The 26,891-nt window shown below is 38.5% G+C and overlaps 2 protein-coding genes across 2 annotated transcripts; both read left to right on the top strand.

Annotated features, from left to right (window-relative positions):
• The first annotated feature begins 727 nt into the window (after positions 1-727).
• tcf25 (TCF25 ribosome quality control complex subunit) lies at positions 728-20,726 on the top strand. The gene is made up of 18 exons (XM_004539381.2): positions 728-1,108; positions 2,496-2,642; positions 2,733-2,801; positions 2,926-3,050; positions 4,033-4,098; positions 4,640-4,722; positions 5,563-5,693; positions 5,992-6,091; positions 7,328-7,421; positions 7,579-7,671; positions 10,260-10,365; positions 10,463-10,622; positions 10,797-10,884; positions 11,011-11,169; positions 11,359-11,449; positions 12,232-12,311; positions 12,408-12,483; positions 18,309-20,726. The coding sequence occupies exons 1-18, from the start codon at positions 728-730 to the stop codon at positions 18,474-18,476; spliced, it is 2,217 nt and encodes a 738-aa protein (XP_004539438.2). The 3' UTR covers positions 18,477-20,726.
• Positions 20,727-22,039: 1,313 nt separating this feature from the next.
• mc1r (melanocortin 1 receptor) lies at positions 22,040-26,026 on the top strand. The gene has a single exon (XM_004539383.2). The coding sequence runs from the start codon at positions 22,559-22,561 to the stop codon at positions 23,534-23,536; it is 978 nt and encodes a 325-aa protein (XP_004539440.1). The 5' UTR covers positions 22,040-22,558; the 3' UTR covers positions 23,537-26,026.
• Positions 26,027-26,891: the final 865 nt, after the last annotated feature.

Genomic DNA, 26,891 nt, shown 5'->3' with positions numbered 1-26,891 from the left:
ATACTGTCAGATGATAATCCATGGGTACAGTTGTTCTTCATTTTAGTTTGGGGCCTAGCACTAATGTACAGTGTTTGATCTATTTAAAAGCATTTTTAATGTATATGTTGTATTTTTAAAATAATCATCAAGACAATATGATTCATATTTTCACGGGTTCTTTATGCTGCTAGAAAAGTTGTTTGTCTTGTTTATAAAGTAGGTTAATTCTGCCACCTCCTGTTCAACGAGAGAACTACAAACGAAGTTGTGCTGCATTAGATGTTGATCCAAAGGCAAAGTAAGACTAGTTATGAAATCAGTTTCGTTGATTCATTTGTTATTTTTCAAATCATTCAAAAGAAATTATAAAACAACTGATCTTAATTGTAATGCTCATGATTTTTCTTTAAATAATGAAATAAGTGTGGAAAATCTATAGAAACACATAACTTAACAAATGTCAAAATAAGTTCAACTCGTATGAAATTCAGATGTAGGTCATATAAACACATTTTACAAGTTCTGATAATTTATCGATAAATCTAGCGTCATTAATTGCGCAAGTTATTTAAATTGCATGGCTTTTAATGGCTTGGGTTGTGTATTCCCTAGCAGACATATATCTTGCTCTCCCATCCTCTGTCTTGCTAGTTTGACAATTTATTGCGTGCCTGTTCCTGTTCTTACGTACTTTGCGTAGTGACAGTTTTATATTTATTGTTGCAATTCCTCATCTATCCTATGGATGGCAGTAACACACGGAGAAGCGCAGAAACATTTCGATGAAGAAGAAAAGGAACCCAATGGAATTCGTCCTCAGTTTATTAGTCTGCTGTGTCTGTCTGCTAGCAAAACAACAGTTTTAGTCGTTAATATTCAAGTGTATGTACCTCATGAGTATCAGAGAATGTCTACCCGGGCTCTTCGAAGGCTTAAAGGGAAACAGCGAGGCCAGGAGGCGTTAGACTTGGGGGATCTAACTTTGGGTGACACCCCGGAGGAGCAGGCTGAGGCTGAAGAGGAGCAGTTGGACACGGCTAACGTTTCTCCTTCCAACAAGAAAAGTGACGGCCGAAAGGCAAAGAAAAGCAAGGCTCAGAAAAATTTCAGCAACATTTACGAGTTGGTAAGGTGACTGTGTAATCCACCAACTCATGCTTATCATGAAGTTAGCATAAAGTTAGTGTCTTAATGGCAGCTGTTTACGGCTAGCTCTCTCTGGACTAGCCGTATGACATGATGCCCAGCTGGCTGTCGCTTTAGAAAATCGTCCAAATGTAGGCTCTGTCTATACCATCAGAACGAACACCGCCAGAAAAGGTCTGGTATTTGCTTTCAGCGCGTCACTATTCTTTTAAAACTTACCTTTAAAATGCCCTGTACGGCTGATTGCACATGGACCGACAATCGACAGCTGTCGGTGTGATTCCTCATCAACACGAACATAATCCTAGTGGGTTGGGAGTCGTACAGGCGCTGCCTTTTGTACTTACTTCTACTTATTGTGAGACCGTGTTTAATATAACTAACTGAAACCTACAGTGCTGTGAAAAAGTATCTGATCCCTTCCTGATTCCCCCCTATTTGTCACACTAACATGTTTTTGGAAACTTTGGTTTAATTTTACTTGACAACCAGGCTTGATTACTGCCAGACCTGTTGAATCAATAAATCACTTAGATGAAACTGAACCTGTCAGACAAAGTGTAGTATGTAGGTTAAAAGATCTCAAAACTCAACACAGTGTGCTACCATCTAAAGAAACTAAAGAACAGATGAGAAACAAAGGTGGAAAGGTGTTACCAAGCCCTCTTAAGGCCACAGTGAGTGTCATTATTCATAGGTTAAGAAAACCTGCCACAGTGGTGAACTTGGAGTGGCTGGCCTACAAAAATCACTCCATCTGTAACTCATCCAGGAGGCCACAAAAGAGCCCAGAACATCATCTAAAGAACTGCGGGCATCACCTGCCTCAGTCTGAGATGCTTTGGCATGACCTTAAATAGGCCAGTAATGCTTGAAAACCCTGTGAATTATAACCACAGTTGAAGAATTATTCCATGGCAATGTGAAAGACTCATTCCCACTTTGCGGTTCTTGCTGCCATGGGTGGCACAACCAGTTATTAAATTTAGGGCTAATTACTTTTTCATAGGACAATAACTTGTCTTAACTTAAGGCCATGAAGGAAAAATATTTCTGTCACAGTGTCACCAGCATTAAAGGGTTTCTTTTGTTTGTTTGTTTTTAATTTTCAGCTCATTTCATATCAATACTGTTTACATAGATCAGTTTATTTAAATTCTCCATTGATCAGAATAGAACTAAAAATATGAACTCCTCCCACAATTTAAGTCACAATTCACCCACAAGCTGTGGTTAAAATGTCATCTTAATATACCTTCTCATCATGAACACAGACTTTCGTGTATTAGGTATTGTTTTGTGTTGGAGTTGTAGCTGTGCCGTGTTGTGACGGGATGCTTTCAGTGCCAATGTCCTATTTTTACCAGATCGGTAGTACAGACATCGAAGGAGAAAAAATTTCAGCTGATGAAGAGGCAGAGAAACCAAACAGAAACAAAACAAGCGACCCAGCAAAGAATGACAATAGAGACACCGATAAACTGGATCAAAAGCACGAGGAAGAGTCAGCCAAGGTAAAATGAAAACAAAGCAACAGTGATGCACTTCTGCAGTCTTCTAGGTCCGTGGAAATCTGATCTTATTGTGCATCTTCTCTTTAACAGCCCCCTGGAGACAGAGTTAAAAAGAAGAAGAAGAAGAAAAAGACAAAAGTGACATCAGAAGATGGACAGGTAACATATTTACTATATACACTATTTATTTAATTAATGCTTCAGAATCAGAAGCTAAACTCACAGTATGCATAACTTGATCCCCTCTTTTTGAACTGACTGTGTGTATGTGCTTTACATTCAGGAGGCTGCAGCAGATGATAACATTGATTTATTGCTGGAAAACTTGGAGCAGTCTAACGGTCTGAATTTGCAAAATGACGATTCTGGAGTGTCAGACAGAAGACCTGTGCTACATGTGGAGCACAGGTGAGGACATGTTTGATCAAGACATCAAAAATGGCACAAAATGATCCTAATAACACACATTAGGATCATTTTTCATTAACCAAACCTGACCAGCATGGTGGCAGAAGCATTTATCTTTCTATATATATTTGTACACAAAAATCAGTTTTTTTAGCATACTGCATTAGTTAGAAAATAATAACAAAAAATTCATTCATTTTATAGCTTTAGGATTTTTTTTTAAACAGTGGACAGCTGAAATTCCTTGATTTAGTCAGTTTTAGGTTGGTTTGTTTAGTTTTTAGCCTCAAACATAATTTCTGTGATTCTGAAATGCTGCCATGTGGTGGCGCTTGGCTCACAGAAGAAAAACAAAACACAATAAGGCCATTAGTCGTTCGGATTGTACAACAGTTTATTAATACCAAAGTGCAAAAAGTTAAACTGGTTTAGAAAATGTTGCACAAGACAAATCACCAGTGTTGGTGGCAAAGCATCATTTGTTCCTTTCTGCATTAAAAGACTGTTACAGAACAAACACTTTTTTGTACCAGTAAGTCAGCTGGGTGGTTCCAAATAAATGTGCAAATTCTGCACTGTCAAATAATATTAAGGTGATTAACAGCCACTGAGACATTTCCACTCAACTGTATTTTTCCTGTGGCTTTTGTGAGAACCTTATTTGCTGCTTTCAACTCGCAAAAATACAGTTAATCGTGTGAAACTCGTCTGTGCCCAAAGCAGTAAACAATTACACTGATGACCTGGTTTTATTTTGGTTCTGTACTCTGACTGATATAAAGTCAGCTTTGAAATCGGGTGTGCTTCTGGTACGACCACTTCTTAATCTCAACACTTATATGGTGTGTTTCTCATGGTCCTCAGTGAAATTGTCTGCTGTATGATATTTTTTTGAAATTGAACTTGGATTTAACTGGAATGCATTTCTTCTACCAGTTCAAAGTGAATTTCATTTTCATTTTGAATTTCTGTGGTAACTCAGGAATCTCAACTCTGAGACGGAGCTGAAGAGATATTTTGGGGCTCGAGCTGTTCTAGGGGATCAAAGGTAATAGCAAAACCTTTTTTTTCTTTTTCTTTTTTTTTTTAAAAAGTAGTCAGTGCCACTTTTTTAAACAAGTAAATGAATTATATCATCTATAGTTTGTGCTGCTGTGGGCACTGTGCTGCTGTGGGCAGCACGGTGGCACGGTGGTTAGCACTGTTGCCGCACAGCAAGAAGGTCCTGAGTTCAATTCCACCATCAGGCCGGGGTCTTTCTGTGTGGAGTTTGCATGTTCTCCCCGTGTCTGCGTGGGTTCTCTCCGGGTACTCCGGCTTCCTCCCACCGTCCAAAGACATGCAGCTTGTGGGGATAGGTTAATTGGATAACCCAAATTGTCACTAGGTATGAATGTGAGTGCGAATGGTTGTTTGTCCCTGTGTGTTAGCCTTGCGACAGACTGGCGACCTGTCCAGGGTGTACCCCGCCTCTTGCCCTATGACAGCTGGGATAGGCTCCAGCGCCCCCCGCGACCCTGAAAAGGATAAGCGGAAGTGAATGGATGGATGGATAGTTTAAAATATAATCTTGCACTTTTTTTTGTTAGGCCTCGACAGAGAAACAGACAGTTTCACCGTAGCACTTGGATGACCAGTCCAAAGGACAGCTGGCCTCGCTTCAGCCGCCCAGGTATACTTTTATATATTAATTAATCATAAGGAATTTTATGTGGCGTGATTTGCTGATAATTTCAGTAATACTTTTAATGATGCTGATCAAAGGTTGACTTTGTGTGTCGCATGCTGCTGTTTGAAACTAAAACATGAAAAGTTTCGTGATTACCTAATGGTTATTTTGGGATATGATTCAAATGCCAAAACACCCACAAGAACACTACTGATGACACTCAGTGTATAGGCAGCTTTCTGTGTAAATAAATGTTTAGTTAGATTGGTGCACATGTGTTTTTCAGTTGTCCCAGGATGAGGACAGTTTTGCCTGTTAAGCTCTTATATGACACAGCAAAAGCAGAAGACACACAAAAGCACACATAGCTGTGATAAATTAGTTTCTACAGCAATTTATATCAATCAAAAGCTCCTGATCTATTCTCTTTTAACTATACATAATTCAAGCTGACAGGCACATAATGGTGTTAAGACCTTTTCATGCTACTTTATCTTGTAGTTTGAAGGAATTACATTTAGGGTAAAAGTTCTAAACTGTGCTAGTTATAATAGATATTTAGGTGTAACATGCAGTGAATGTTATTTGATACTCCCATCGTAAGACCACCTCATTGTAAACATATTGAAAGTTATCGTTGATGGGTTATTTAATTGTTCAATTTCGATTCTTACACTTTGTTTGAATCACATTTTTCTCATCTAACGTAAAAATCTTTTTTAATATATTAAAAACATTTTTTTCAATATTTATCAGTTGTTTATCAGAGTGACTTTAAATGTAACATGAGTTGTGCTTTTCTTTACGTGATGCTTTGTTCCTTCCTGCCTGACCTCTCCGCAGGAATCTCAATGACCTTACTGGAGACAAAGGACGGCGTTCATTACTTCACGTTTGAGCACAGTCGGGAATACCAACAAGTGCAGTTCAAGTTCCTGGATGCCGTGGAGTCCATGGACCCCAACAACATTGTGGTAAATGAAATTCTTCAGTTGTGTGTGTAGACACCGACGACTGTGTCAACCTAAATGTTGGCAACTAATTTTTACTTTAAAACATTTAAATCTACACTGAAAAACTCCAAATATTTTAATCATTTAATGAATAACGTGAAGCAAATGCAATGTAAAGATAAACTAGGTTCATGATGGATTTGAGTGTGGAAAACAAGAAGACTAAAGACGCCAATAAGGTGTGTGTGTGTGTGTGTGTGTGTGTGTGTGTGTGTGTGTGTGTGTGTGTGTGTGTGTGTGTGTGTCCTTTCTGATCCAGGCCCTGCTTCAGCTTAACCCCTACCACATCGATTCCTTGCTGCAACTTTCTGATGTCTGTCGCATACAAGAAGACCAGGAGATGGCTAGGGACCTTATTGGTGAGGATCATTGGATGCTCTGTGTCATGAAATACATTGTTTTTTTTTTTTTTTGTTTTTTTTTTTTAAATGATGATAGCTGGGGATCCACTCTGTTCAACCACAATCTGTTAAGAGCAAATGACGCATCTAGCTTCAAGGCAAACTAATGATCTGCAAGTACGATGGTGATTTATTCAGATATCTTTAGACTGTAATGAAATTTTGAATCTTAACTGGGTTGTGCTTCATTCACTTGTTTGACCTGCACCCACTCTGGCGTTCTGATCTCAGTGACTTAATACACAAACTCTTTCTGTTCTTGCTGTAGACACGAGGTTTTGGTACAGACATGAAATGCAGCTTGTCTTAAGGCATTATTCTGCCTTAAGACAAGCTTAAGTGCATGTCTGTTGTTCATCATCACTAAGAGGACCGAGCATATACTGTACTTTTTTTCAGTATTAACTGATTACTTAATTTGTTTTGGTATATGAATACCTTTAGAATTCAAGCTTTTAATGTTCCATTTCTTTCAGTATAATTACAATTTAAAAAATGTATTTTATCATCATTTGTAAAATGGAAAAAAAAAAAAATCTGAACTCTCGATCAATTAAAACCATTTAAAGCAAAAATGCTGGGCTTTCTAAACTATAGGTGATGATGATGTAACATGGTGCCAATTGAGGTTTTGTCATTTTCTTTTTTTTTTTTTTTTTTTTAAACCGTGTTGCTGGTATTAAGTTGACTTTTTTTCCCTGTTTTTTGTCTGTTCTAATCAACTAAATGTATTCACTTCCAATATCTGATGTTTTGTCTTTGTAATAATTTCAAGTAAAAATGCATTTTACCTCATTTCTAAACTGTCTTTCTCCACATTGATTTATATTTGTAGTTATTTCAGAGGTTAGGTAGTTCCTTGATATACTGTGAGTAAACAAACTAGCCACTGTTAACAAGTCAAAATTCATGCAAAGGACAATGATGGGTTTAATTTCACAGGCGCCATCCTATTTATGTCTCTGAAATAGTTTGTGTAGAAGACCACAGGGATACTTTGTCCTCTGCAGGGATAATTTGTCTGATTTACGTAGTAACACGGCGCCAGCCAAATGCAAGCTGAAGGCGTAAGAGACGTTGTTTTCACTGCTGGTACATGTTCGTGTACCAAAACTTTAAAGGTGGAATGATGCAGCCTTGTATACTTATTAATAGTCATTTCCTAAGTAAAACATGTATTTTTGTTTTTTCCAGAGCGAGCTTTGTATAGCTTTGAGTGTGCTTTTCATCCTTTATTCAGTCTGACGTCGGGCACCAGCAGACTGGATTATCTGAGACCAGAAAACAGGTTGGTTGTTCCCTTTTGTACTTTTTAAAAATGTTGTTACACATTGTACTTTTGTTAAACATCTTGTAGACTCTACAGTATAGTTTTCAACTTAAATTATATATTTATGAAGTGATTGAACTCAGCAATTCAGTAATTCAATCTCCCCTGTTTGCAGAGCATTTTATCTGGCTCTGTATAAGCACATGATGTTCCTGGAGAAGAGAGGATGCCCAAGGACAGCTTTGGAGTACTGCAAACTTATCCTGAGGTATAAAAAGAAAAGCTTAAAACGTGGGAAAGGATAAGCTACATAATTAGATATGAGGCATTTATGATAGCAATAATAATAAATCCTCACTCTTCCCCATTCAGACTCTTCCCCCTTCAAACAAACTTTAACTGATGTATAAAACATTATGTTCCAGATTTTTTTTTTAACAGCTAATTTACAGTGCTGTGAAAAGTCTTTGACCTTTCCATAACATTATGGACTCTTGTGAAAAACCGAGTGCACCCAATGATTCTATGACTTTGTTTAGTTGCATGTTTTCTGTGACTTTATCGCCTTTCACATTTTGGCCTCTTGTCTGTATAAAATTGCTTTAGTTCAGTGATATTTGTGAGGAATTATTTATGCACACCTCTCTTAAAGACCCGCTATAGCATTTCAAGTCTGGGTGAGGTCCGGCTGGGCCATCTCAACATGTTGATTCTTTTCTTTTCAGCATTTAGTTATAGATTTGCTGCTGGGTATGGGATGATTGTCCTGTTGTGGATGACCACATTTCAGTCACACTTAAATTTTCAAACAGATGGCCTCACATTTGACTCTAAAATACTTTTCTGTAGAGGTTTTTTGTGACATCATAAACACAGTGATTGAGAACTCTCAATCACATGGTACACATGGTCATATTGGACATGGTACAACCACTGCTCACGGGGCAAAAATGTGTTTTGTCCAACTGATTTGTGAGAGGTTTGCAGAGGTTCTTTGCAAGATGCCAACTTCTGTACAAACACTCACCACGCAGTAGTCGGTGTGCTCCATGCAAACTACTGACAATCAAGTCAATCTGCTAGTGACCTGTTGCTAAGAGGTTTTTGCTGCAGGATTAAATAACTTTTGTTACCAATTTCATCCGGTAACTGCCAGCAACCACTTGGAAAACAGTCAGGGAATACATTTCCTTTGCAACCAGTGGTTGCCAGATGGATGTTGTCCAGTGTCTGAGGTCTTATTCACTTTGAACATCACAGTAACTGTAAGGTGGCCAGATTCTGTGACTGCAAAACTAAGCCTAAATCATCACCTCCAGCTGTGCTTTACAGTTGGTATGAGATGTTTGTGCTCATATGCTATTTGGTTTTCACCAAATGTGGTGCTGTGCATTCGAGTCAAACATCTCCACTTTGGTCTCATCTGTCCAAAGGACATTGCACTAGACTTTTGAAACATTGTTCAGATGCAACTGTGCAAACCTAAGGCATACTGGCGTGTTCTTTTCAGAGAGAAAAAGCCTTGTCTTAACAACGCTTCCAAATAAACCATCTTTGTTCAGGCTTTCTTTTCACTGTCATTAGCTTTGACATTTAATATTTTTTGCAGTTTCCCTGAGCATTGCACAGTCTAACCTTGGGGTGTATTTACTGGGACGTCTAGTCCTAGGAAGATCGTGGCATTTTGTAACGCACTTGAATGGTCCAAACGTTTAAACGGTCAAAACTGCTTTTCTCGAGGTGTTCGTGATGATCAGTTAATCAGCTGCATTTGATTAGCAACACCTGGCTGCTAGTTACCTTCTTAATTGCTGAGGAATTAATGGGCTGATTGGACATGTGAGCAATAACGATGAAAGAACACGATCTGTTTCTACTCAAAGAGAGAGGATGCACATTAAGACGCTTTCACTGTCCCATTACATGAAAAGTATTACATAAATGACTTTCTAGAGAAACAAGAGGAACCTTTATTCTCTTTATAAAGTAAACACTAAACAGGCAAATTTGTTGAGGCACCTTTTTTATGTGCACTAATGTGGTGAGACTGTCTGCTGATAACGATCCGAGATGGACTCGGAATTATTTATAAGGTAAAAAACAACTGAACATGTGTTTCAGACCATTCATTCAGGTCATGTATTGAGATTCGGGCTAATATCATGACCCGTCTTTTACAAATAATAGAATTAAACTTTTATGGAGACATAATTTAAAAACAGTCCATGTGTTTATATCATTATCTCTTATGTTAAGAAATCACTTACCAAAAAGCTTTTCACGAAGTGTTCCTGTGGGGACACTGCTGCCATAAGCTTCAGCTTTGCAGACTATTCATATAGTTGTCAATATTTTTTGTGATTTTCATCAAATTCTGGCTTCCTGATTTAATGTTCCGGCCTGAAGAGCAGCAGTGTGGTAATAAAAAGCACTGGCCCTTTATCACCGGCAGATATTAAGTCACTGTTTGCTGTCGTTATAATCACAGTTGTTGTTAAAGAATTTATTTTTTTGCCCTTAGGTTGATTTTAAGCTATTGTAAAAAGAGACTTGTGTGCATAGATTAATACCTCCCTCCTGGTTACTTCAGTTGGTTTTCTGCCTGAGGGTCAAAATTTACTGAGGAAACAAACAGCAAAGCAGTGGTGTTTTGGAGCTGTCTGGTTTCGACCCTCTTCATTAATGCCGTCTTTACTAAATATCCCTAAATGCCATAACCAACAGTGGCTGTAATGTCTGAAACACCGTAAGCAGCCCAGATCATCGTGGTGTGATAGTTTTATTTGTACTTAGTCTAAGACACATCTTTGTCATGGTTGTTTTATATTCATTTTTTTTCTTCCCCATTTGAATTAGTTTGGACCCGGACTCTGACCCTCTTTGCATGCTGCTGCTCATTGATTTCTTGGCACTTCGATCCAGAGAGTACCAATCCGTCCTTCAGTTATATCAGGACTGGGAGGTAAAGTGTGCACTTACGTTCTGTGTGCGTGCCGGAGTTAGTGTGCCACTGTTAAATTTTCAGTCTGTGACAGGAATTGTTTGTTTTTGCTTTTCAGGAGCACAGAAATCTGTCTCAGCTGCCAAACTTTGCATTCTCCACTGCCCTTTGTCATTTTCATCTAAGTCAGCAGGAAAATATGGACCCTGAAGAAAGTCACAAACAAAGGCACAAAGCCGACCAGCTGCTGCAGATTGCCCTCATCATGTTCCCTGCAGGTTAGACCCTCAGCAATGAACTGAATCAAATGGTTGCCCTTTATTTAGCTCTTCATATTCTAAGGCATACTCTAAAGAATTTTAATAACTTCCAGGACTGTTACCATTCACCTTTTGAAAAGTGTAACTTTGTAATTCCCTGCCCTTTAACGTGTTCCCTTCTCCCCACTATAGTCTTGATGCCTTTACTGGATCTGTGTACTGTGCAGCCAGATGCCGCAGTCACCTCCCATAGCTTCTTTGGTCCAAATAGTCAGATAAGGTAACGTATACTCTCTTTATTTTCCAAACTATTGCACAATGCAGGATTTTAAAAACAATTGAAACATTTTTTTCTTCCATCTTTGTACCCTCATGTTAAAGCTCTTTGCACTTGTTCCATCTTTAGGCAGCTGCCAGCTCTGGCTGAACTGACAGGTCTGTATGTGGGGAGAACTTGCACTCTGTGGAGGGAGGCTGCAGTAATGCTTTGGCTGGAAGAGATGGTGAAAGAAGTGCTGCGACGAGTTGATGCCAAAGACCCTGTAGTGGAGGACTGCCAAAACAAGTCAGCTTTTTTTTTTTTTTTTTTTTTTTTTCTCCTTGTTCTTTTGTTTTTTTTTAAACATTGGAGGCATTTGTTGATGACAAAGAGAGGCAAAATTAACTGTGGGCTGGGTCTTACCTCTGCACTTAGTATTCCTTTAATTAAAAGTACATGCCTCTCAAAACCTTCCCCTTCATGTCTTTCTAATAGGAGAAAGCAGAGGTACCAAAGTGCACCAAGGAACATCCATCGCCATGTCCTACTCTCTGAGATCAAAGAAGCCACCTCAACTCTGCCTCTGGTAAGAAACAATCACCATCTGCACCTCAGCGTCTTCTATTCTGAGAACTGCACACAGCAAATTGCAAGTGAAGTGTAAATGTTTTGTATTTTATTTTTTTGTTTTTTTCCTCAAATGTTCTTGGTTACGTTATCTTGATTAGGGTGCTGAACAGTCTGAGGCACCACCCTGATAGCAGAAAGCATACTCCAACCATTGCTAGTGACACATCTCGGTGTCTTCAGTTCACTCTCCAAATCTCTAACTGTAAATCACAGAATAATTGATCTCAGTGTCATTGTGGGGAAATGATTCCCTGTGAACAAGCACACAGTCACAGTGCAAAGAAAACATAATCTCTGGCAGAACCAGATTATGGTGTGTGGTTAGTGGAAAGCAGTTAGAGCAAAGAAGACCTGTGAGAAGCAATAGCTGTTTTACAAACTATTGTCTAATAAATTTTAATTTAAAGGTTTGTACCAAATGTAGTTTCTTCAAAATCACATGATTACAGCTGTATTTCATACTCTAACAGAAGTCTGCTGTTCTCCAGCTCGCCCAGGTCATCGCCTGTAGATTTTAAACTATAAAAAGACAAACTACACTGCTCAAAAAAAAGTTTTATTTCTGAGCAGTGGACTTTGTGGACAACTTAAGTTTTTTTTGTTTCTTTTTTTCTCAAATTACTGAAGAAAGAGGCCAGACTGCTTAAAATCCATCCATCATTTTGCACACAGGCATTTGATAACTAGCTTTTCTGTTCTATATTCATGTATTTTTGGGGGGATTTGTTTCACCACCAGGAGGTGACCACTCAGCCTGTGATGGGGTTTGATCCTTTGCCTCCACTCGACTCAGTGATATCATATACACGACCAGAAAGGTAATTGTGGATCCTTATACTTTTTTTTTTTTTTTTTTTTTTGTCTCAATTTTCATTTTAACTTCATGACTTGTTTATTTTTGGGTCTGCATATAGGCCGCGTGTTGGTGCATCCAATGAGAGTACACTCTCACTGTTTTTCCGGTCATTGCTGCCAAACTTTAACATTCAGGTGAGTCAGTCAACATCAGTATTTTTCTAGGGTCAATGTCTATTTTAGATTTTATATTGATTAACGCTTGTCAGGAAGCTTTTAAATGCACTCATAACAATTTGTTTTTAACTTGAGTTTTGCCTCCCCTCTGTTTTGTGCTGCGTTTGCCACACAGACATGCAGCAGAGTCTTTTTCACAAGCACACAGACACATGCACATAGCAAAACAGGAGGAAGAGAGAGTAACTAGTTTCTTTGCAAACTGTTAAATTAAGCTATCTTACAATAAAACAACAGACAGATATATCGATTGTAGGTCTGTATTATCTCATTTTCTGATGCACTTTCATTTTTAAGGTGTGCAGTGGTATAGCATTGATTGTGCATGTTGGTTGTGTCAGAAATGAGGGGTAAATGCTGACGTGAAGCTATTGACGATGAAGTTGGGGGAACATTTTGAAAACTAGCCAGTGGAAAAGGATGGATGGATGACATTCAGTTATACTGTAGATGTCCCTCCTCACTCTCAAGAGCATACGCTACTGCTATAGCTTCTCTAAACAGCTGCATAGGCTTAGAATACCATGAAATACAAATAAAGAACCCATAGTGTGTGCATGTGGTAACACCATGTGACTAAGCTATAAGCCCCTGACACAAAACTCACACAAGTTTAAAAGAAACAAATAAGCGCAGTTAGTGAATGAATCATTATGAACTGGTGAACTCAGAGGGCTGTAAAGTGATTTAATTATGTTCTCCTTGGTTCTCTGATTTCTTGCAACGATGTCTGTTGAGTTTACATAAAACATCACTAAAGGAGCTACAAAGCTTTGAATGAGAGTTTACCTGGTAGCTGTTGAAAGGATACAGTTGTGGTATACCAGTGGTCAGAAATACCATTATTACTTTAGTATTACTTTAACACAAAATCAGTGTTGAACCAGGACCACTGCTATGAGTCACACTATGCAGCATAAAGGCCGTTTCACATCGGACACGGCATGCTCTGTGCTCACCGCTAACTTAAGAGCGAAGGATCCAGAATTTGTTGCACTGGCTGCTGAGCTCTGCTTGTATATTGTTTTTTAGCGGCCGCTCTAGGTGTACTAGATGCACCTGATCTTTGTCGTTTCAAAACGTGTATCTCTCTGACTTTATCTCCTCTACGAGAGTTTGTGTTGTATTAAGTTCAAATGTTTAATAAAAACGTATCTCTCGTTCATAACAAGGAAAGCTTTGTAACTGTCCCAACTAGTGAAGAGTGTGCCATTTCCACAACACTGCTTTTCCTCCGAGGTCAACAGCGCCTTTGAAAACGCCCTGCTTGTCCCTGTGTAAGCACGTCAACCTGTAAGAAAAGGTTTACTTGGACACACACCAATGTTTTCTTTCATGGTGTGGCAATAAGAGACATGAAAGGGCATTTATCCTTCAAGGACCTGCAGTTCAAAAAAAGCACCCCTCCGACAGCCAAACCCATCTGTTCTCTGATTGGATAGTTAAATTTGTGATTGACATGACATTGACCAATCAGCTGAAAGGAAGAAAAATAGGGTCAAAATCCATACTTGTAAGTTGAAACCTGAGTGCAGAGTTTCAACTTACAAATTCTCCTTACACATAAAAATCTTTTTTACGCACACAAATTCTTTTTACGCATACAAAACTGAAGTACAAAATATTTATGACCACAATTTGAGCCCATATTTTTGCCTGAGAGATGGGACTTGAACTGAAAAATTGGGATTAAAAATGAAATACAATAAACAATTATTTTCAAAGTTATGATAAATTAATTTGGTGTCAGATAACAGAATTTAAAAAATGTCTGGCTCTCACCTCCTGACAAGAGCAAATGTTGTTAACCTCTACTCTGTGCAGGTACTTTGTAATTATGCAAAAGAAATTAAAATTAGACACATAATAAATCAAGATTTTTATTCTTCCGTAATAAAGTTTAATAAAGTGACTCTCTCTTTCACCTTCCTAAACGGTCCGTGGGTCTGACATGTTCTGATGACAGTCATACCTCCTCCAAAGCAAACTCCAGTCTAGTGTTCGCCCTCAACACCCTGAATGATGCATTTCAAGTAAAGTTGTGTTTTGGGGGGGGTTTTTCGGTTTGGTTTGGTTTTATGATTAAAGCAGACACGCACAGATACACCCATTTAATAGCAGCACCCTGCAGGGCTGAGCTGGTAAACGATCTGGGAAAACATTTTAACACACATCCGTGACTGATTTCCTCTTAAGACTCATGGCCACCCTAAGGCAGACCTTCCCAAAGTGTGGGGGGCGCAGATCCATGGCAGAGGAGGCGCAGTATGAAAAGGGGGGAAAAAAAACAAAAGGCTTAGACACTGCTAGCACGGGCGCCTACAGAAACGCAGAGCAGGAGATGAAGCATCGCTGAATATGTTTCCAAACCAACTTCATTCTAAGCCAAAGACTAGAAAATATGGTGAAGAATATCTTCCCTTTGGTTTCACCTGCACAAGTGCTGAGGTAGGTCTCCCCTGCTTAATTGGTTTTCCCTTTGTCGGGAGCAGCGCTGGGCTCTTCAAATCAGGGACAAACAGTATCCCACATTTTTGATTTTTAGTTCACAAACACTTGTTATAATGACTCACTACTCCTGACATTTTGGAGATTCTAGCTCTTTATACAGTAAAGTTACAGCGGGATACAAATAATATCAGGCTGATCCTGCCACAATTTGTCCCCCGGTTCAAATCACGGACAAACAGTATCCCACAGTTGTTTATGTTTTTAAACCCATTTTGCACAGAGGCATTTTTTGATTTGATTGCAATGTTGAATATTATTACAAGGGGAAAAAAAACAACTACAAGTAAAATAATTACAGTGATGCCTCTGCTTTTCTAAATAGAGGGACAGTAACTGCGTATATATGTAAGCTGTAAAACCTGAAGATGGTCAGATTAACAGTATTTTGTCTATCTGCTATTCTGCAATTCATCTCATGTAAACAATAACGTGGCGCACAGCCTGACGTGAAAAGGGGCACATACCTTTGACGTTGCGTGACGAACTCTGTATTCCTCGTCCACACGTAAACGCCAAAAAGGAGTTTTAAAAAAATCTCAGTTTTCGGTGATTCCAAACGCCGTTTACGTGTGGACGAAACAGCTGCGTTTTCAAAAATACCCAGTTAGTTTATTTTCTTACTACCTGTAATTTATTGCAGATTACTTGTATTTGCTTAATTGCTTACTAAATGTTTGAGGTGTGAAATAAACCGCAATTGAGCAAAATATGGGTGTGTGTGGTTGGAGGATGTGCGCGTGCACGTGCGGGGGGGCGCGCGAACATTTTTCTTGTAAAACAAAGGGGGGGGTCTAGCAAAACTGAAAAATATCAAAGAAAGCATATGACCTTATTACAGTTAATTCTGTCGACCATTTCCAAGTTCAAGAAAACGAAATTCATGAAGTGCAAAGTTGACTCGATGTCTCTGCTTTCTCTTTGCTAATAAGGAAGTTCAGTGCTTGGATTTCTTCATTAATTTACATTTTGTTCATCTTGAATGACACCCGTATTTGTAAAATCAGGGTTCTTCTGTTCATCTGTTAATGTGTGAACACTAAACCATTTTCATCCCGTCTCACACAAACCAGCTTAAAGCTCGCTGAGTTTATGTTTATGTAGTTTGTATAGTGTAGTGTGGCTCACAATGCTCATGCAGATATTACAGATCTTTAGTTAACCATGTTTGAGAAATTTGAGGATGTGGATCTATTTTTTTATTTTTATTTTTTTTTTAAGATATATTTGATTAATAGGAAGTTGTTTAGTTAATTGGATTAATTTAAATGTCAAAACGTGGAAGCTTCATTACATAAACTGTTCAGTTTCATCATGATTTACTAACTATCTTTCATTCTAATTGATGTCAGCAGCCCATTCTTCAGAAACAAGATGTAAGCAAATAGTGAGGTGAATGAGCAGGGAGGCTGATTTTTGTCTCGATATTTTCTTACGTCTTGTTTTGTCAGAATGATCTGCATTTCAGCTCAGAGACTGTGTGAAAGAGAACCAATGTATAAAGATTACACAGTCCATACATTTTTATGCTGGGGTAGACAGTGAGACGTGGAACATTGTTTTGTTTTGTTTTTTACTAGTTGCATTCAGACCAGCAAAAGTATCAACTGTCGTTCTCCCTGCAGTAACTCACTAGGTCTCCTTTTTTTTTTTTTTTTTTTTTTTTTTTTTTTTTAACACAGTGTTGCAGCATTTCAACCTAGCATCTTACCTTTAATACCTTTTAACTAGAAAAGGCTTTACAAGCGTTGATCATTGCAGTCGGACAGCTAAAACAACATTGCTAAAATACAGCTTTTCACTGATCTGTGCTGGCCATAATTAACATGGACCAACACTGATTTCTTAGCAGAATTTTACAAGATGCCGTTGTTGAAGGGATAAAAAATGAAGAGCGGTTTATATAGCAGTAAATATACATTCTCACAGCATCAGTTTCTGTGATGTTTCTGACAAGGAAAATGTGCTGAAGAGAGGATGATTTCATCTACTTGGCACAAGCGATATAAAAAGAATGTACTGCTTTTCACAAAACCTGCTGATAATAAAAAAAAAACTCGCTTGTATGATTCTGCATAAAAGAGGCATTCAAAGGCTTTTTGGTAAACAAGTTCATAACGTGGCAGTTTAAATGGTGTACTTTTACTCTGCAAATATATCAGAGTGTGGATTTTAAGTAAAGCCCTTGCATTTAAAGTTGTTGTTTTTTTTTTTTTTGTTTTGTTTTTTTTTTTTTACTTTATATGCCGTTAAGAGGAAGGGAAAAAATTGCAAACATGCTTTCTGTGTGAAAATGGTATATGAATGCATGGAAAGCAGGACCTATACTGAACCCATTTTGACCTTGTTTGGTTGTTTTCTGCAAATAAGACTAAATTGAAAGATTCCTTTAACTGTTAATTTATCTAATGTGTGAAAGTGATTATTGCAAAGACACCACATCCACTTCATGGCTTAAAGCACTTCTCTCGTGCTACACTGAGCATGACATGTGTCTGGTTTATGTCCAGTTTTCCAATGACTGGCCTGCTGAGCATGAATGTCTTCATTGGTCTTACAGGCTCCTGCCAGCATGCAGCACACACCAATCTCTGCCACTTTAAGATACAGTAAATGTATGGCAAACACTCACACAGTCAACTGTGCATGCTTACTGTTAACGGATATGCCCGAGGCATGTTTCCATCAGGACAGTTCCAACTCTGTTATCCACTTATGGAGAGGAAGAGATACAATATGGATAAAGGAAATATAGTTAAGAGTTTAATATTTAAAGAACAACGTGGCCGTAAATTAGAATTACATTTCTGAAAACAACCTAAAGTTGTGTTTGATAACATGAACCCTAGATTATTCTGCTATATCCAACATAGATGCCGTATATTTATTTGGACACCATCAGTACAGTTAAAGTAATGTCTTGCAATGGTTAACCATTTCCGAGAACAAGTTAAATTATTAGGACATTGTAGCGGAGCACTTTGGGTAACTCAGGAGATGGATCAGGTCATCTACTAATTGGGATGTTGATGGTTCAATTCCTGGCTGTTCCAGCCAAATATCCTTGGGAAAGATAACCTGATGCATCCACTGGAGTATGAATGTGTTTGAATGTTAGATAGAAAGAACTTGAATAGAAAAAAGCACTTGAGTGAATGGGCGTGATCGAGGTACTTTGTATAAAGGGCTTTGAGTCCTCTGGTAGAGTAGAAAAGCACTATATAAGAACCTCACTAGAAGTTTGTAGACTGAATAATCTCTCCTTCATTCTCAAGGATCCACCGAGGCAGGAAGATGACATGGAAGTGGCTCGAGCTGGTCAGGAGCTGAACCAGGAAGTAAATCGCCTAATGGTGGCAATGAGGGACATGCTGGCAAATATCCGGTTTCAGGAGCCACCAAGAGAGGACAACCCCTACAGAGATGATGATGAATGGGACTGAAAGAGGAGATAGAGGTGGACTAAGTGATGGATGAAGAGGAATAAAACTGAAAAAAAAAGCGATGTTAATAATTACAAGGAAAATAAGTTGGACAGCTGGATATTATTTTGTTGTCATAATTTCAGAATATTAGGCTGATTTTAAAAAACAAACACAAATACTACTGGGGTAATGTAGATGGATGTGAACCTGGCACACTTTGTTCCAAGCTCAGAAAGCAGATTGTTAGTTGGACCTGTCGTGTTGCCAAGGTTAAGTGTATTATTTATAATTATTAGTTCCATAATCAGTTTCCAAGCATTGTCAGTTCAGCAGCACTAACGGATAATAAGTCCTGCTTTTCTTCCTCTGGTTTCTGGCTTTCTGAGAGTTTTTCATTTTCTCTCATAAACACCTGCAGTGGAAGCTTTACGAAGCTAGAGTGAGATTCATGTAGTCTCATTCTGAGTGCAAGTTCTAAAGCAAACTGCTGCTTATCTGCACTTTAATACATATACACAGAATCATAAAATTTTTATTCTCATTGATTTGATCACTCCCAATAAAAACAAACTGAAAAATCCTTTGAAGTTTTCTTGAAGGCTAAAATTATTACTTTTTTTTTTTTTTAACTTGAATATTTTAATGCGTAGCTAGTAAAGCATTTTAAATTGATCAATTCTGTTTTTCTAAAAAGGAAACTGCCTTTTCAGGCAGTTAGTCATACCATCCATTTAGGTCTTATTTATAATTTGAACTGAATTATAGTTGATGCACATCCAGGCATTCGTATGTGCAATTCTTTTATTTTTGCAGGGATTCTGTAGCCATAATAATCTTACTGTGAGACTTCTATGATTTTTCGGCTGAATAATTAAGAAGTTCCAAAATATAACGGGGGCCACATGAAAAAATGTAAAGTGTTTTGACTCTTGGTAATAAATTTAATCAAACTGAGTCATTTCTGATGACAAACAGTACCACACAAACCTCAGCAAGATGCTGCTCGGCCTGATGACACACTTCTGTTGTGACCTGTTGCAAAAAGCATGAAAAGGTCTTCCACATACACACCTGACATCATTTTAAGCATCCTTAAACATGATAAACTAGATTTGTTTTGTCTTTCTGGTCTTCGTGGTATTTTCTACTCACTGTCTTAATCATCTTGGCTACTGTTTTTGGTTTGTTTAAATTCTGCTGCTTTCTTTCTCTAATATTCTTATTACCTCTCAGACTTCGGCACAGATTCTCACATTTCAGTTTCAGTTTACTTGCACTTATTGACAACGCAGCTATGGCAGATGTTTTCATTTTTATCTCTTAAACTGGTAATTAAATGAACTCTTTTCTGTGTACACTCAGATTCTCATGACCTCACTTGATTATGCTCATTCCATGCACACTAAATCTGAAGCAGTAACTATGCTTCTGTTATCATCAGTGATATTTATCGTTTTTAACTTGTGCTTATTATTTTTTTTTTAACACTCTCCAACTGTTGCCCTTTCTTCTCAGTGTCCTTTCATGTTATCCATGGGAGACGATTCACCCCATTTATGCTTTACAGTCACTGTTCAAACATTTTTTTTTCAATACAAACACAAATGACGAGCTAGCCTGAGGTCTGTTACTCTCAGTCAAAGGACAAAATCATTGCGAGATGCTGTACACGCTTGAAACATACCTGCTTACTTTGTGTTCCAATGAGCCGCAAGGATGTGGGTGACTGTGCTAGATGGTCAAATGAGGTCATTGTTCCTAATTCACTTGGAGCTATGGGTGTTGTTGTGAAAACTTTTCATGTGATCATTCTGCTGTATTGAAAGCGCTTTCAGATTAGCGGCTCAGAGGCTGCTTGATGGGACTGCAGTATTACCACTGGTGCTGTGGGTTAAACGTAACCAGTTGCCATAACATAATTTAACAAAAACACCTAGAGCAAATTGAAATTCCTGAAAAAAATCAATGCAGAGTTGCAACAAATTTTTCTTTTCTTCGATAAAATATTTGTGCAACTTACTTGATTTCAGAATTGTTTTTTCGTAGTCACACGACTACGTGTGACCCCTGATATTTTTGTCATTGTATAAATTAAATGACACGGCAAATCCTCAAATTTCAGAAGCTGGACAGAAGCCGGTCTGCTACTTTTTTTTGTGACGTGTTTGCCTGCATGACTTGTCACTTTTGATAATACAAAAGAATTTGAAACCACATAAACATGCTCAAGAAGTTGAAGTTGAAATTATTAAATTTGATTTAACAAATTGTGTGGATATGTATCAAAGTTACTGTGCCGTTAGCTTGAGAAGCAAGTTTAACCACAAACAGCACGTTTGGCTCTATGAACACAAAGATTTTCACTTGCACATTTGTCTTAAAGCTATTTAAGACTTATTTTTAATGGAAATCATTTTTAAGCACAGGTAGATGTGTGGATTTTGTCCTGGATTACTTAAGCCTTAGATTTCATATTTAATGTTTTCACAATATGTACCTGGTCAGACTGACCCAGGCCAAGAATTGCCTCACAGTGTCTACACCAAATCTAGAATTATGCATCTGTTTAGATTTTTTTTAATAGCATAATTGTCATTTGTAGATTATTGTCCTAAATTAATGTTTAGGTTGAAGTTTTCCAACCGTTTTTTGTTTCAGAGAAAGATCTTTACTATCACACAATTTCCTTTGTTGTTAAGACATCATTAAAGAGTTTTCATAACTTACCATCCATAATTATTTAAAGATGATTTAACAAAAATAAAATTTAAAAAAATATTGCAAAGCAGTGAAGGGGAGCCTTGCATGTGTGGCAGTTGCACATGTGTTTCCCACACTCACTGAATTAGCAGCTCAGGTGAATTTTATGACACCCCAAGCCCTCATTTGGTCACAGTTAAATCAGAACAAATGGATTCTGACTGTTTTTAGATTATTTAGTTACATTGCAGGTGCTTGTGCTTGCAGGAGCAGATGCTGTGTCTATGTTAAGGGACCAACTTTGTTCCCTACTTGCACCTACTTCCTCCGTCTGCAGGAACCTGGGCAAATATGATTTGAGCACAGTGTTAAGATCCCTCTTGACCCCTCTCTTTATTACTGTCTCAAAAAAAATACACACAGACATGGCGTGTGCATCTTTATATGTGCAGTTGTTTTTAAAATGAGAATATCTAAGAACAAAACAGGAGGCTAACTACGAGTAAAGATTTAAATCTGCTTTCCAGAAAGTATAATGCAAGTTTTCAGAGCTTTTTCTTTTTTAGTTTTCAGAAATTATATTTTGGACACCAAGACTCTGATTAGAATAATATTAGCGTAAGTGAAGCATTTTCTTAAAGCAGAAAGAAAAGTGTTAAAAAAAACAGATCGAACTATTACTGAATTCAATCCATCACCGTTCAGCTCTCTCCCAAGAAAACTTGGCACAACTTTCGCAGACAGGACCGCAGCGCAGCTGACGCTTGTGAGGAGGAGCCGCTTGAAGTCATTCAGGACGCAGCATCACTGTGAGAAATAATCCGGCATATCTCTCTCTCTCTCTCTCTCTCTCTCTCTCTCTCTCTCTCTCTCTCTCTGGTGGATCGGCTGCTCTGTTTGAGGAAAAAACGTGAACTCGGAGTGCAAGATTGCAGTGGAGAAGGAAAGATTACAGATGCCCATCTCGGAGCAGCTGGTTGGATGGGGCGAAAAATAATAATAAAAACTCAATAGGCTATAATAAAAATAAAAGGATTACTCGAGTCAAGAAACTCACTTTTCACCGGGACCAACGCGGTAGCTCGCCGATGATTTTTCAGGCTATTTAATGGTTGAAATAAATATAAATACATGTACTTGAAATTTTTGCGTGGAGTTTGATGATCCTGGACGGTTGAGGCTTCCATGGGTTTAACAAACAGTTCGGATGAGTTGCTTGAATCCCCAACCTGCTCAGAAGCAAGCTGTAACTGCGACAGCTGATGTAGAAGCATCCTCTAAGCTCCAGAGACAGCTGATGAAGGTTCCTTACCCAGTTTAAATCTGTGCTGCAGCAGCCTAAAACCCACACGGAGCACCTGAAAAGCTAAAAGCTTGCAGTTACCTAATAGAAGGCAGACATGGAAATGACCAACGGGTCCCTGCAGTATCCCTCCATACTTCACACGGACTTCGGACCGCTAAATGACCTTCTGGAGGAGAACGAAACGAACTCAACCGCAGGAGAGCGAAACTGGCTGAACTGCGTTCAGATCCGGGTCCCTCAGGAGCTCTTCTTGGCACTGGGACTCATCAGTCTGGTGGAAAACATCTTGGTCATCATGGCGATTATTAAAAATCGAAACCTCCACTCGCCCATGTACTACTTTATCTGCTGCCTGGCCGTGTCTGACATGCTTGTCAGCGTCAGCAACGTGGTGGAGACCATATTCATGCTTCTCAATGACCACGGCCTCCTGGATGTGAACCCCGGCATGCTTCGCCACCTGGACAACGTCATCGACGTGATGATCTGCAGCTCCGTGGTGTCCTCTCTCTCCTTTCTGTGCACCATCGCTGCCGATCGCTATATCACCATCTTTTACGCGCTGAGGTATCACAGCATCATGACCCCTCATCGCGCCATCATCATCATCGTGGTGGTGTGGCTGGCCAGCATCACCTCCAGCATCCTCTTCATCGTATATCACACCGACAACGCCGTCATCGTGTGCCTCGTCACTTTCTTCTGCACTACTCTGGTATTCAACGCCGTGTTATACCTGCACATGTTTGTCCTGGCGCACGTGCATTCTCGGCGCATCGTGGCTTTCCACAAAAACAGGCGCCAGTCCACAAGTATGAAAGGAGCCATAACCCTCACTATCCTGCTCGGGGTCTTTATTTTATGCTGGGGCCCTTTCTTTCTACACCTTATCCTCATCCTCGCCTGTCCCACCAGCCCCTTCTGCAACTGTTTCTTTCGAAACTTTAACCTTTTCCTCATCCTCATCATCTGTAACTCCCTCATCGACCCGCTTATATACGCGTACCGGAGCCAGGAGCTGCGTAAAACCTTGCAGGAGATGGTCCTGTGTTCGTTTTGCTTCGGCGTGTGATATCATGGACATTCCTGAACAAAACCGAGCGCAACACAACATTCTTCCTCTGTCTTCAACATGTCCGAAGATAGAATTAGACACAACTGATATATGTTTAAACATGCAAATGTTGCCCGTGCGCGAGTGCACATGGCAGCTGAAGACTGTCACACTGCAAAAATTTGATAAATAGAACTGGCTTCCGTTTTAGCTGTAAATTTATTTATTATTGCGTTACGCTTTTTTTTTGTTCTTCACTGGGAAGCTTGTGGATAATCTCGTAAATCAGTCAACAGTTTCACAACACTACTTATTGGATCTGGTCTTAGTGGTTTTTTTCTTTCTTCTGTAAACATGTTTGATTTTTTTTGTCTAAAAATGCCTCTTATGGTGGTCAAAATATGCTGCCTTAATTCTTTTTTAAAAAGGCGTTCAATTATTATAATTTCTTGAAAATAAAAAAGGAAGTTTACTTTCATTTTTAAAATGGCCAACAACAAAAGGTCGCTACCTTACATCTCTATCCCTTTTAAGATTATTTATTATTATTTCTGAATCAATATCTTAATTACATTTTTCTTTTAATGAATGATGTGCGTTGCAAGAATTAAAAAAATAGAAGCAGCGAATAATCTCTTAGTTACTGCAGCTCAAATGCAGATTATTTTATATATAGACTGTCTTTGGGAAAATGTTCAAGCATGGTGCAAACGGAGCAGGGGACGGATGAAACACAGCTTAATTGGAGGGGCGATCAGACTAAACCTTAAAATGACACTGTGTGACAAACTCCAAAATTACTGTTGCAAAAATAAACGCCAAATATCCCAGTGACTTTAAAAAAAAGAAAAGAAAAAAAGGGGACAAAAATCACATGAACATGCTTGGTGGTAGGCCCGAGGCTCATGGCATGAGAGGGTTTATGAAAGAAGAAAGAAGCCATGTCAAAGCTATATTTCTGGAAGTTTGTGGGTTCTCTGAAATGCGCAAATAAGGGACAGTTTGGGCTGCAGTTTTTGTTATGTAGGACAGTCTAGGAAGGAACGGACTAAAGATCCATGATTAAAAAGACAGCATACAGGTTACACCAAGTCCAGCTAATGTAATTAATTAACTTCATTGCATAAATTAATTATTAACATTAATAGTTTTAGTTGATGCATATATTCCATGGTGTTCTTTATTTATCCCACATAAGTGCTGGTAACAGGCCTGCATTTTGCACTCTTATCATTTTCTGTGGAAAAGATGAAATTCATCCATCTTAATTTAAACTCTGAAAAGTTTTAAATCCCCACATGATGGTGGGAAGAAAGGTTTCTGGGTTATCAAGCTGTCTGCCAACAGATAAATAAAGAAACCATGATAGCAACAATGCAATGCCTATTTATTTGCAACATGAACATTTTCTGGTTCACATTAACAAAAATATGCAAGGCAACGTTTGCTCTGGGCAGACAGTAGAGCCATTGATATACAACACAACAGAGGCATTTTTTGAAATGCTCCATTTTTAAACTCATGATCAAGTTCATTTGCTGTGCCTTAAATAACAGCAATGAGCACAGGGGATTTCCAGTTTGAAAGAAAAAGAAAAATCCCTCATCCTGTCCTCAAGGAAAAAATTAAAAAAATCCTAATTGTTTAAGATGATTTAAAAAAAATTCTTGGCTTTTTTGTATGTCACCCACACGCACATTATTAGAGGGAAATGGCTCATTTTTCCATTTTATGAAAGAAATGGAGGGAATGCGTACAAGTGAAAATGTACATATGTCAGTTCGTTAAGTGGACATTCTTATATACTGGTTTTCTACTTGAGCACTGAAAGTATCTATACAACATGTCTCATTCACCTGTTCACAAATTCATTCATACAAGCACCTTTTTCTGCTTCTAAGTGCTTTCTATCTAACATTCACACTCCTGAACATATCAGGAGTAACTTGAGGTTTGATATCTTGCTCAAGGGCGTTTTGGCATGCAGACCCGAGCAACCAAGACTCAAACCACAAAGCGACTAATAGATGACCTGCCCTACCTTCAGAATCACAGCCACCCCAGTATTATATTTGCAGTATAATTGTTTTTTTTGTTTTTTTTTTTGTTTTTTTTTAAAACTTTTGCTAAAATCTTTTCTTTCCAGTTAGATTTTCATGTTGTAACAGTCCATAATTGTATTACATGCATTGGCACAGCCTAAATTTCAAAGAAACTTCAAGATGATGAAAGATAATCCCAAAATGAATGAATGCTATTCATTGTGATGGTTTGTGTCTAAAAATAATTTATTACCCTTATTAAATAGTAATTTGTGAATGGTAGTTGCTTTGGAAGATTGTCTCACGGCTTTGAAACATTTGTCTCTCCTGCCAATCCCGTCTCAGATATTAAATAAATATTAGGGTTGATCACGACACGTGCTTCTCAGAGGAAAACTGACATGGACCAGAACACACTGACATCACTGTCAGTGACCTGTAATGATAACGTTGACCATGAACCCCAGATTCGTGACCATGAAAATAAATGAAAAATGAACCATATGTTATCTGTAGTGTCTCACTTAATTAGAATTACTGCTGATTAAAGGAAGGAAGAGACGTGTGACTACATAATTTCCAGGGAACAGCATGTTATTGTTGGTGCTATGACTTCTGCCTTCATTTAGCCACACAACACAGCTCTGTTTGCAGTAAAGGAAAATCTCCACAGCTGCTTCCCCCAACAACAAACACACTCAAGCTATATCCATATGACCAGACCACAAAATGCCTACCCTCAGGGATGAATGCCAATAAAATATATTTTTAAAAGGTTTTTAATCAAATGATTTTGATTAGAAAATCTTTACAAACAAAACCTCCCATAACTGAAAATAGTGGATACTGAAAACTGAAACAATTATAAAATAGCATAAAGTAATGCAATAGTTCTCCAAAAGTTGATTCTGTTCATCTGGACGTAGCGTTTTTGGGAGAAACGTTTCGTCACTCATCAGAGTGACTTCTTCAGTCTCAGCTGACTGCAGGTTTCCCCAAATCTTATAAACAGTACATCTGCACAATCATCTGCACTGAAACCAGCCCACTGAGGGGACAATGGGCTGGGAGGTCAGTTCCTTAATCATAATTATGCAAATTCTCATTTGCCCAATTAGAGAGACTGGACATTCATCCATCTGTCTTCTGTGTATCCAATTCAGGGCCAGCAGGCTGGAGCCTATCCCTGCTGTCATAGAGGCAGGGCAGGTAGCCAGTCTACCACAGGGCTACCACAAACAGGCAGACAACCAGCCACACTCACATTCGCACCTGTTGCCCATTGACAATAACCAATTAACCTAGCCCTCAAATCAGATTGAGATGCTTTG

This window comes from Maylandia zebra, linkage group LG1 (genome assembly GCF_041146795.1).
Source record: "Maylandia zebra isolate NMK-2024a linkage group LG1, Mzebra_GT3a, whole genome shotgun sequence".
Lineage (NCBI taxonomy): Eukaryota > Metazoa > Chordata > Actinopteri > Cichliformes > Cichlidae > Maylandia > Maylandia zebra.
Note: the sequence above shows the minus strand (reverse complement) of the source record. Positions and strands in the feature narration are given on the sequence as shown.